Source organism: Phycodurus eques, chromosome 4 (assembly GCF_024500275.1).
Source record: "Phycodurus eques isolate BA_2022a chromosome 4, UOR_Pequ_1.1, whole genome shotgun sequence".
In the NCBI taxonomy this organism is placed as follows: domain Eukaryota; kingdom Metazoa; phylum Chordata; class Actinopteri; order Syngnathiformes; family Syngnathidae; genus Phycodurus; species Phycodurus eques.
In genome coordinates this window covers 13957126-13969552 of record NC_084528.1, presented here as the reverse complement: position 1 = coordinate 13969552, position 12427 = coordinate 13957126, and the positions used below count along the sequence as shown (strand labels likewise).

General features: G+C 39.7%; 1 protein-coding gene across 1 annotated transcript in view; it reads left to right on the top strand.

Annotated features, from left to right (window-relative positions):
* Positions 1 to 12427, top strand: part of grik3 (glutamate ionotropic receptor kainate type subunit 3) — a 145240-nt gene that overhangs the window by 119746 nt on the left and 13067 nt on the right. Inside the window, 2 exon segments of the mRNA XM_061674081.1 lie at positions 815 to 1038; positions 4595 to 4713. Coding sequence (XP_061530065.1) covers positions 815 to 1038; positions 4595 to 4713 — 343 coding nt within the window.

Genomic DNA, 12427 nt, shown 5'->3' with positions numbered 1-12427 from the left:
TCCTTTCGGGATGGACTCGGCTACATGTTGATGATGCTGCTCGCGTCGCAGCTCCTCTTATGGAAAACTGATTTTTCAATTGTTTGTAGACAAATAGCTGCATCGCTGGAGAGCCTGCCCACCCCTTAAGTGTGAAATTAAACAACCCAGTAAATATTCTTGTATCTACCTATTTTTGAAAATATGTCTGTAAGTGAGACCTTCTGAATCTTCCTGAATTGTTACATCACAGTGGGGCTATTTAGCATAATTACCACGCTCACAACAAGTTTCTCATCCAATAACTTGGCAGCTAGGCCGGGCAACGATTCAGAACAAATGAGCCAATTTCATGTCAAAGGGTAAGCAGAGCTGCAGTGCGAGCACAAATTCCTGTTAGCTAACAGTGTTACCAGCGTGAGCTTCTGATAGCTGGCACATAAATGTGACCCTGGATGAAATCTGCATTTTCCTTCCGTAGCTGCTTCCAAGAGTGTCCCTTCTCGCTTGCTGTAGTGTGAGTGTGCTGGGGAGCGAACTCCATCATAAACTAGACTACAGTCAACAACAGCGTGCTCATTCAGCCCTCATTTGCATTTACAATATTTTCTTTTTTTACAGACATAATACCTTAAAACAATAGAAAAGCATTTTACGCAGCAAATTTTTAAAAAGGTTTTGGGTCACGTTTACCGCCCCTGCTTCCCCACAGCCGTGACACCCTGTGGGCCGCACATATTGCCCATGCCAGAATCAGCCACTGGATACAAACAAAAAGTCCATCCAAAGGCAATCAGGAACTATGATGGTCTAATGATGTTTTTATGTTCCACAGAGGGCTGACTTGGCGGTGGCTCCCCTCACTATCACCTACATGCGTGAGAAGGTGGTGGACTTCACAAAGCCCTTCATGAGCATGGGCATCAGCATCCTGTACCGCAAGCCAAACGCCACCAACAACGGCTTCTTCTTCTTCCTCAACCCCATGACGCCTGACATTTGGATCTACATCCTGCTGGCCTACCTGGGTGTCAGCTGCGTCCTTTTTGTCATTGCCAGGCAAGTGAGAACGCCTCGGGCCCCCGCAACCCCCACCTCCATCCTCCCAGTCCTTCAAAACATCTCCATGAGGTCTTTGGCCAGACAAAGCCATTTGGTCTGTTATCACTGCAGGTAGTGAAAACGAGTACGCAGGCCGGTCTCACACGGCGCGCTTAGCTGCAGTATGCTGTATGGCGCAGGAGGCGGTTATGCGCACACGGCCCAGCGGTGCTCCGAGATGCAGAGGAAAAAGCTTGAGTCGGCTTGGAAAAAAAATCCTTTGAATTAGAAGCTTGCGGGGGAAAAAAGGTTGCAAACTCAAGCTGGATGATTAAATACATACCTGACGATGAAATGATCTCAGTGACGGCTATTTACAGTCATCGTCAGCTTTTTATGAATGTTTTTGATTGGCTAAGCCAAATCTCATTTGTATATGTGTTGGTTTTTTTTCCTTGGGTTTCCTGCTGCTTTTCATGCAAAGTGGTGCTTTTGCGAAAAAGCAGGCCATGTGATGAGGATGCTCAAGTGCAAACAGCTGCACTCCCCAGCCGCTCGTTTTGTCGGGAATCATGGAGGAGACTTCACACACCAACGCAGAGAAAAAGAAATAATCGCAAATTGGGATATCAGGTGGCTGCCCTAGTTAGCTAAAAGGTTGTCAAAGTGCATCGTGGGAGTCAATAAGAAGGGGTGAGTGCACTTTGGCTCGAGGCTGACACGACTTATTTATAAAGCTAAGGGGGATTCATAGGATGGAAGACAATACAAAACATAACCTCAAATTCTCTGAATAGAGATTTGCATCTGCATCATATTATGAAACAATTATTCCCCACTAACTGTCTCTTGACAAGAGAAAAAGCTGCAAAACATTACAGCGAGTAGATTCATATTTTTTGTTGTTATTGTAACCATGACAACAAAAGCACAGTTATTTTGAGTGTTAGCAAAAGAACATTTTTAAAGTATACTCACCAGATATTTGTGTGCTGCTTACAGTCGTTAAACATAAAAATAGCAATAATATTGAGTTCTAGTAGTGTTTTTGTTTTTTTGGGGTTAAAGTGAACCGAAAGTCAACAAAACCATTTCTAATTGTGGTACATAGGAATGTGCTAGGCATTCATAACACTGTTACATACACCCTACAATGTCCCCAATGTCTAAATGGGTACAGTATCTATAATCAGGGGTGCACATAACAATTTTGCTTATTGCTCATTTTTTTCATGATCCACTGACCTCACTGGATGTATTTAAAGAGTTACAAAATGGAACCGCACACTCAGCTGATTTGTGCAGTTCTCTCGGGCAGCGGTCCCCAATCTTTTTTGCAACATGGTTTCACGTCAAGACAAATTTTGATGGACCGTCATAGCTGATGGCAGTAAACGCAATACAACTCACTTCACAATAAGCTGCAGTTTGACAAATAGTGAACATGTCAGCCAAAAAGAGGTTTCAAGCTGTTTAATGCCAATCCCAGTCTATGTTTACTATAAAGGTAAACAAAAAAAGAGAATTACACATTGTGTATTTAAAACAAGCAAACTACATTGTCTTAAGAACGCCACGCTAGCTTAATGCTGAAATTAATGGAAAATACCATTTAGATGCTAACGTTAGCATTGTTATGATTTTACAACCCTTTAAGCAATGGATATTTGAACACAAATTGCAAAAACACAGAGACAAATAATATAACAATACTTACAGGCATATATTCTTTATCGTCTACAAAAAACAAATGATATTACTGCATCTTACTGAGTCACTTACAGTAGAAGAACTACTATTTTTCGTTTGTGTCTGCATGACTACCAGAAGGAGCAACAGATGGAATTTGATTGTAGCATTAAATCATGATGCCCAAACAGTTTAATACTTTACATTTAATTATGTTATTACTCTATGTTTTCATAAATTCCAATATAATAGAGTGTTATTTTCCTCATTAAAAAACAAAAAGAAAATTTTTTGGTTTTTGGTCGGGGGGAAGGATGGAACGGATTAATGGCATTTTCATTCATTACAATGGGGAAAGTTGATTTGAGATACGAGTGTTTTGAGTTACTAGTGTGGCCATGGAACAAATGAAACTTGTCTCAAGGCACCACTGTACTTATATTAGGAATGACACAAAACTGCTCTAGTTACTTTATTTTATTTTCAGTTTTCATTGTGTTCTTCTTTCATCGTCTTTCATTCAATGTCAGCTCTTGGTTGCACTTTTCACCTCCCAAATGCTCTGGCAACTTAGCAATTACACACAGTTTTAATCGTGTTGTATTTGTACTCTTAAGGCCATTGCATATGCATTCAACGGCTCGTGAAACGAACATCAGTGTCTATGTGATAAAACAGTCTGCTAACCTATTCGACTGCCGGGCATGTCATTAGATTGACATCTAATGGATCATGTGGATAGTACACTTTTTCAGTCAGCTCAAGCTCTCCCAAATGAGAACTGACGTGATCTACTTGAGCTTTCGCCGTATTCGCCTTGATCACATGAAGCGTTATACTGTAGTTATTATTTATCAAAAGGACAAAGAGGGCATTCACTACATTTCGCGGGAGATGTCTAGCGATTCTTCATATTTATCCAAATAACTTTCAAAAGGGTAAAAAGCGTGACATTTGAGATGTTTTATCTCAGCAGCTGCCGCCAAGAATGACTTAGACGGTAAAAACAAAAAAAGGTAATATTTACAGCCAGTAAATGGCAGCGGACTGCGCGACACATGCTTTATTTATATGCATTTGTTTCTCAAATGTGACATTTTACGCCCTTGTCAAAAAGTAGAACAAAACAACTTTTATTGCATTGCAGGGACAAAGTCAATTCTCTCTCCTTAAGCATTCCACAAAAACTATATGAATTATAACTTAACTTGGATTATTATTATTATATAAATCACAAGTTAAATAATAATACTATATATATATATATATATATATATATATATATATATATATATAAAATTTAACATGAAAAGGTTTAAAATGTCAATTCTAAAAATGACTGGTTACTTTAATATGTGCAGATGTGCAATAAGAATAATAAAAATGATTTCCTTTTTGAATATGGTTTTATTTATGAGTACTCATTCAGATTTATTCAACTTGTTCATTACGTTAATTTGGAATGTGTTTATTGTACATTATTAATAATATTAAGCAACTCCACAGTACACGACAATAATAAACATATTGTGTAATATATGTCAATCAAAACTGAGTGTTTTTTTGTAGAATCATAGAGCTCTTGCATTATATAGTGCAGGTGTACCTAATATTGTGACTAGTAAGTAAAAACTGATGTTTTTTAAGTCAGACAGTTCTTTCCAAAAGTAATATGTGGTAAGTTTGCAAATGCAACTGCTCTCCTACTTTTACAGACTTCCTGTCACAATAGATTTGTTACTCTTCTGTTCAAACATGACATGACGGAACAAAGTAGCTCATGAAGTCTCAGCACAGACCCGAGGAGGGTGATGATGTTCAAAAAGTAAAAACTTGTGCTTTGGATATTAATAAAAAAAAAAACTTACTTCCTTTCCAACTTCAGGTTCAGCCCTTACGAGTGGTATGACGCCCACCCTTGCAACCCAGGATCTGACGTGGTGGAGAACAACTTCACGCTGCTGAACAGCTTCTGGTTCGGAGTGGGCTCCTTGATGCAACAAGGTACAGCATCAGACATGGCGTCGCGCACACCGTTGCGCATGCCATTGTGCCCTTTGCTGTCAAAAACAATCCCATCACCCCACCGTCCCACCCTTTGTCTCCAACTTGGTAGCCTCCACTTCCTGCCTCTCTAACTGTCAGGCTGCAGATTTTTTTTTTCTCACCCACCCCATTCGTCGATTGTTTTTTGGCGAGATGTTCATCCGCCAAGAACCAGCGGCGTGGTGCTCCGTCTTACATGACATAGCAGGGTGCTTGTCACCCACCTGCTGTTTAAAAAAAAAAAGAAAAAGATACAGGAGGAAGGGGGAGCCTTGTGAGGCATTGTCAGGCAAGGCTAGATAGTGTTGCAGCGTTTATTTCCTGTCATAAAGCCTGTCTCTGACCCTGAGCGAGTGCCTTCAGGGTGCCGGGGACAAGAAAAAAGGGGACATTAAGGAACACGTTTGACAAATGCCGGCTGTGAGCCATGCTGCAACTGGCAGGTGTGATGGATTCAGAGAGGCTTAATTGCACTTAGAGTTACCCGCTGCAGAATGTCCATATGTCTCACTTGTAGTTAAAATGTCTGACAATCACTGATGCCGGTAACACGTTACAAAGTAACACATTACTCCAAAATACCGCCATTTTGAGTAACAAGTAAATTAACACTTTACTTTTCCTGGGAAAGTAATTAGACTGCAGTTACTTTTGCATCAACATCGCTCACAGGTACTAATTTGTAGCTGGTGATTCAAACAAAGAAGAGTCCAGCTGTGCAGAAGCATTTAACAAAGACTGCTCTTTTTTTTGTTTTTCAACAATTTGAAGAAAGCAATTGGGAAGTGATTGTTTATTACACAATGCACAGTGACGGTGCAGTACCATAAAAGTGCAAAGAAATGCACGATTTCACTGTCGCTACACTATTTTGTTTTGTTTTTCCTTAGTAAAAAGTGTATTTGATTGTTGTTACCTTTTTTATTTGCACATTAAGAACACTGTTTTACCGGCGTGTTAAACGCGCAATCCATTGTGGGTTAATTATTCATACCGAAGTGTGCGGTCATAAATTGCTCATGGAGGTAAGGACTGACCCACTGAAGGACTTTCTTTACTTAATAAGGGGAAGAGAGAGAGAGAGAGAGAGACTGTGTATAATGTGTGGTTAATGCTATTGATAGCTTGCTTCACAGTTAAGTACAATTGTTCAACTGACAGCTGTAAACAAGTACTGTACTTACCAGATATGCCAACTTCCTCGCTCACCATTCTCCAGGCCTGCTCTTTTTTTCATTTGGATCCGGTAGGCTATTGGTAGAACTTAGCAAAAAGTTCCAGGTACCGACAAACAGCGACAGTCCTTTTATTCTCCATTGTTATGCTCAACCGCTCCAGGACGTTGTGCTGATTGGCTGTCGCAACGCAGCGTCACACGAATTTGTCACTCGATTTGGAATTTTCCAAGAATAGACATGCCATTAATGTGTTTCAATATACCAACATTTACTGTAATGTGTTTTTTAAAAAGAATTGCGCTGTACATTATTGTACTGTTTTGAAACCTTACAGTAATAACATACCAATAAATGCAAAGAAATAAACTGTTCAGTTCACTTTCACTGAATTAAATTTTCTTCAGTTTTTTTTCCACTTTTTGCCGTGCTTTTCTCACTTTCAGCAGCCTCTCCATCTTTACGTTGACAGAGGTCCACAGCTTAGAAATTATTTTAGCACCCTTGGGTGGCGTTATAGCCTTTCTCGACTTCTTTGGCTTCATTTATAGTTCATATGGTAGAAGCACTACGCTCGTAGTGCGTCGCGAAGTCGACTACACGTGACTAGGTGATTTCGTTAAAAGCAAAACACAAATAGTGGGAAGTTCACTCTAAATAATACAGGATGTCCGTAAAACCTGTTTACAATTCAACAAATGCATTACAAACACAACTGAATGGACAAACCTGTGGAGGGGGTAGAGTTTTGCTTCTTAAAATTTATTTTAACAGATTCAAGTTTTAAGTGGGTGCTCAGTCCCTACTACAAATACTGCATTTACTTTTTGTAACAATATGTTTGGTGGTGTGCCCTGAGATCTTTCTTATGTCAAATATGTGCTCTGGTGAGATCTTTCTCAAGTCAAATATGTGCTTTGGCTCAATAAAGGATCAGGAAATACTGCTATAATGTACAAGTATATCAATGAGTGGCTTTCAAAGGGATCAGGTTGGAGTAAATTAAAACCTTTTCCGTAGATGTCTTAAATGAGGAAAGGGACAAGGAATTCAAGGTATCATTTAAACAGAAAGGTAAGCAAATGGAGGGATTGTAAAATCAATACCAGAGGGGCAAAAATAAACAAGGAATGTCAAACCTTAGAGTAACAAAACAAATAAAGGAGGTTTTTATCAGACTCTGCAGTGGCTCTTTTCCCTGTCAGGACGGCAAACGCATTCGGCAATTCATTAGGCTTGTCGACTCGGCGGTGAAACAGCACAGCGGTTCTGCCAATTTGCTGGTGCAAGGCACCAGGAAGGCTTTGAGTGCACCGCCGAAGAGAAATCACAGCCAAATGAGCTTGTTAGATGCCAGTATTATTAAACTAAGCATGCCTGAAATCTCCACTATGATTTGCAGTATAGGCACAATGCCTTCAGATGCGATTAATCTCATACTGATACCGGAGCTGTGATAAATGATAGATACTGTATAGACATTTTCAATGCATGTACTGTAATTTCTCATGTATAATGCGTCAAAAGTAAATAGTGCGCATTACACATAGGTATAGGGGAAAATGAAAAAAAAACTCATTTTATAAATGTATGCAGGTATCGAGAGGTTATGAAAAAGCTGTACACTTTGATTCCAATATGCCACCGCCACCAAGAGGTTATGAAAAAAAGTGTACACTTTCATTCTAGTATGCCACCGCGACCTAGAGGTTATGAAAAAGGTGTAACATACACTTTAATTCCAATATGACAGGGGTACATATGACTGCATATATGTACAGTGGTGCTCATAAGGTTACATGCCCTGGCAGAATTTGTGAAATATTGTTTTTTTTAAATACGACTGATGACTGAACAACAATCATCATTAATTTCTTTGTTATGTTTTGTTTAATGATATAATGCTTTTCTGAAATGCTTGAACATTTAATTTGAATCCATCCATCCATCCATTTTCTGAGCCGCTTCTCCTCACTAGGGTCGCGGGCGTGCTGGAGCCTATCCCAGCTATCATCGGGCAGGAGGCGGGGTATACCCTGAACTGGTTGCCATCCAATCGCAGCGCACATACAAGCAAACAACCATTCGCACTCACATTCACACCTACGGGCAAATTAGAGTTGTCAATTAACCTACCATGCATGTTTTTGGGATGTGGGAGGAAACCGGAGTGCCCGAAGAAAACCCGCGCAGGCACAGGGAGAACATGCAAACTCCACACAGGCGGGGCCAGGGATTGAACCCCAGTCCTCAGAACTGTGAGGCAGACACTCTAACCAGTCGCTCACCGTGCCTAATTTGAATCCCATTAAAATAAAATTAAATGTGTTTTGACTGGTCCTTCATGTTTTCTTTAAAGAATTGTATATATGTTACAAATTCTGCCTGGGTAATCAAACATATGAGCACAACTGTGTGTTTTCTCATTTACTAAATAAAAGTAGGGCTCTGAATTTAAAAATAAGAGCAATTAAATAAAAAGAAAGTATTACGTGTTCAAATAAAGTGCTTAACTTCAGAATAATTATTTGAAAAAACAAACAAAATACAGATAATCATGTTTTGATCATATGGGTTGAAGAAAAATCATGTATTGTGAAAATGCACTATACATAGGTAGAAGGGTTTTCCAGAATTTTGAGGTCAACTTTGGGGGTGCGTATAATTCATGGGTATACCACTCGTATACAACCAAGGCAGAGCGATGGAGAAAATATGGTAAATGGCTTAAAAGGCTAGCCTTCTTCTTTACCGTGATAGTTTGATTGTGTGAAGTGCCAGTCAAAAAGTTGTCACTTGAGATAAGCTGCTTGGAGGGGAGATAGAAAACGCTGACCTTAATTTACATTTCAACGGGTAATTTAATTAAAAATTAACGTGGTGGAAATTCAGACATAGTTAACATGATCATTAAGGGACTGGCTAATTAATTGACTTTTCTGTTTATCAGATTAATGGCCACACAAATAAATAGATAGCCCACTGTAGAGCTGACATCTGCTAGCAGGCTAGTCATTATATTTTGCTAAACTACAGACAACCCATTAAGACAACCCAACCAAACAATTCATACATAGAGTATATGCGAGAAAATTAAAGGTTTGTTCCCAGTCTCTCCATTTAGAAGTGAATACTACCTTGCTAGGTAGTCTTTTTGTTTCCTCTGTAGGCCATGCAACTATTTAGGACATCAACTTGGTTTATCCTCCTTACCCACAGATTTTGCTGGATGAACGTTGTTTTTTTTTTAAGAAAATAAAAATTAAAAAAATGATTTATGTCTGTCGGCGCAACCCCAAACATCAAGTTTTTGTCATCGTCTTCAGTTCAGGTTAGTGGTAGTAAATTGCTTCCTGCCACCCGGAAATTCTCTGGTACCGATATCAGAAACCTTCAAAGGTCTATATAATACAGTATACAATGGCATGTACCACATGGTGTACGCTGGTATTCACTGCAAAGTGTAGTTTGTTGTCACATTCTCACTGCGCTCATCTGCCAACCTTGGCGACAGGAGCTGATACGGAAGCCATTTCTTTGACGTGTTTAAAATGCAAATGGCTTTGAGTGGAAGAAAAGTAAAAAAAAAAAAAAAAAAAAAAGGACTAAACTAGCAGCTTGTCTGTGGGAGTGAGGTGTCACAGATAACAAAGAACAGAAGACGATGAGGTGCAAACACAACAAAGCACTCAATGTGGTCTGCATTTGACAACAAACAAATGTCTGATGTCTCTTTCCTGCTACCTTGACTCGTTGAAAAATGCATTTCAAAATATGCTTGTTTTGGTTGTTACTTAAGCTAAATTGTTTGAAATTGAGGCATTAAGATTCACTTCCAGTTGGGTTTCATTCACAAAAGTCATGAAGAACAGGTAAAAAGAAAGATAAACTGCGCTAAAAAGCAACGTTCCCGCCAATACATGGGGGTAGCTTTGTTTGTAGTGTTAGCATTTCAAGTCCACAGATACCATTTCTTTTAACAGTCAAAGCTAACACCACACCAGCAGGACTTAGGTGGAACAGCAACGAGGTTAAAGGGAAGTTCAATATTTACCTTTGACATTTCTAAAATTGTATAGTCTTTGCCAAACCTTTCATACATGAACTTGTTTTTATTCTAAAAAGAAATTTTGCTTTTAACATGGTATGTAAGACAATTTTACCTTTTTACTCTGAGACAATCCACACTATTTACTAAATTAATACTTAAAAATGTGCACAAACACTGGGCACCTCTCTTTTAATACCTCGTTGTTTTTCTTTCCAATAAATTTAGCTATGGACATCATGGCTAACAATCATTCCAAGACAATCCATGCTAGTTACTAAGCTAATACTAGAAAATTAACCTAGCTTATCATAACATGTGCACACTTCTCTTTTATTAAAGGGACACTGGCCAAATTGATATGTAAGACTTGATTGGGAGTAATTAATTAGTTCAGCTGGGAAAAGCACTTGAAATACCCCTTCATTTAATTTGTCCACTTTTACAGCAAAATTTTGCATCGAATGGGCGCGTTCATATTGGCCACTGATCACGGAAGTGATGTTACAAAATTTTCCACTTGCCGGTGTCCTCATAGACAATGCTCGTTTGAACAATGAAAAGTAGTCAAAAAACAAAGAATTCCATACTGTATAGCAAGATTTGGTACAGTGTTGGACAAAAATAACTTTTGGCATGCACACTGGTGTTGTCTGCCATGAAAAGGATATTTACACAGACCTCGGGGCAAGGATATGCAAGCCGATGTGTGTAGTCATATTACACACAGGACAATTTATTCTTGGCAATTGTTTACAATCACGAATGCAGGTTCCAAGTAAAGAGAGACCAAAATGAAGACGAAGGTAGGCACAGGAAGGCCACATTCACAATTACATTGCACAGACCGTATTTATTCATTTAACTTCACAATGAATTAGCGAGTTAAGCCAGCCGCCATGATTGTTCATACTATGCATTACGGTAACAGGCCGCCAATGCGCTGCAAGGACCAACTTCAAAATAAAAGACTAACAAAAGCCTAAAGGTCTCTTTAAAGGCACATTGGGCCACGCGGCCCCTATGCGTCACTTGACGTGCACACGGCAAAAATTGTTGCTGCACGTAGAATGCTGCGGAGATCATCTCTCGTGATTGGTCCGTTTTAGTCACATGCTGTGATGACGTACTCAGCGTTCCCTTTGGTTCTACATGCCACCTATGCCGATGCCTTCTTGATCGATTTTGCAGCATAACTAAACATATCATCTGGTCATCAAGGTCCATTTGTTCAAGCAGACACTGTTCCACGGTCGCCATTGTTGTTGCTTTGTTCCTTGTTCCGTAAAGGAAAGTAAAAACAGCTACCGGAAATGGCCCAAAAATGCAGAGGAAACTGCACCCTGTGGTGTCCTAGCCAATACTAGCCGTAGCGACACCCCCGACTTGGAGGAGAACTGCAGTATATTTTCAAACAGCGTGCGTGGGTTGCGCGCGAGTATAAAGGCAAACTGCGTGCGGGGTTGCCGCAGTGATGTCAGCGCGGCCGCCGCCCCCACGAGTATAAAGAAGCCTTAACAGGGTGTTGATGTCCATGTATTATTTATTATGCTTTTATTTTGAAATTGTCCCTTGTGGCATGTTGCCAGCATGTTACCATTAATGCATAGTATGAACAATCGTTCTGGAGGCTGGCATGACTTCAACGTATTTCATGCCTGAAAACACGACATACAACACTGCATCCTCCTCATTCGAAGTACAATAGCTATAGGCCAAGTGTGTGTGCGTGGGGGGTGGGGGGGGGGGGGGGGGGTGCATACACAAGTCTTTCCTGATTGAAATACAATCCGCCAAAGTGGCTAGTGGGAGTGGCAGTGTTACTCGCCACTGCTTAAATTCACCCCCATTTTGGTTAAATGTTAAACCCTGCTTGTTACTAAGCTAATATTACAAAAATGTACCTAGTTTAACAATGGCCTGCTAGAATATACCCATCTTTTGCTACACACTATCTCGTTTTTCCTCTCTAACAATTTAGCTTTGAACACAATCTTTCCAAGAGAGTCCACAATAGTTAATACGCTAATACCAGCAAATTATCAGCAATTACCAGCTATTATTAATTATTAAATAATCATATCATAACCATTGGGCACCTCTTATTCATTAACTAGAAGCAGTAGTGTTCTGCTCAAGACCACACCATCCGAGACCAGAACTCACCGAGACCGAAACAAAGACCAAGACTTTTGGGAGTTGGGACGTAGTCAAATCCAAGGCCGAGACCAAGACCAAGACAAGCTGAGACTGTGATAAGACCAAAACCATATAAATCAATTTTAAAAACCATGACAAATTTTAACACTTAAAGAGCATTACACTGCGGTACAATTTGAAAACAAAATTCTGTTGAGTTACATTTTTATGCTGATTAAAACTAAAATTGGCATCCTGATTCCAAAACTGCAGTCAGTTTTTTTCTAGCACGTCACGTTTCCCCTTCAGA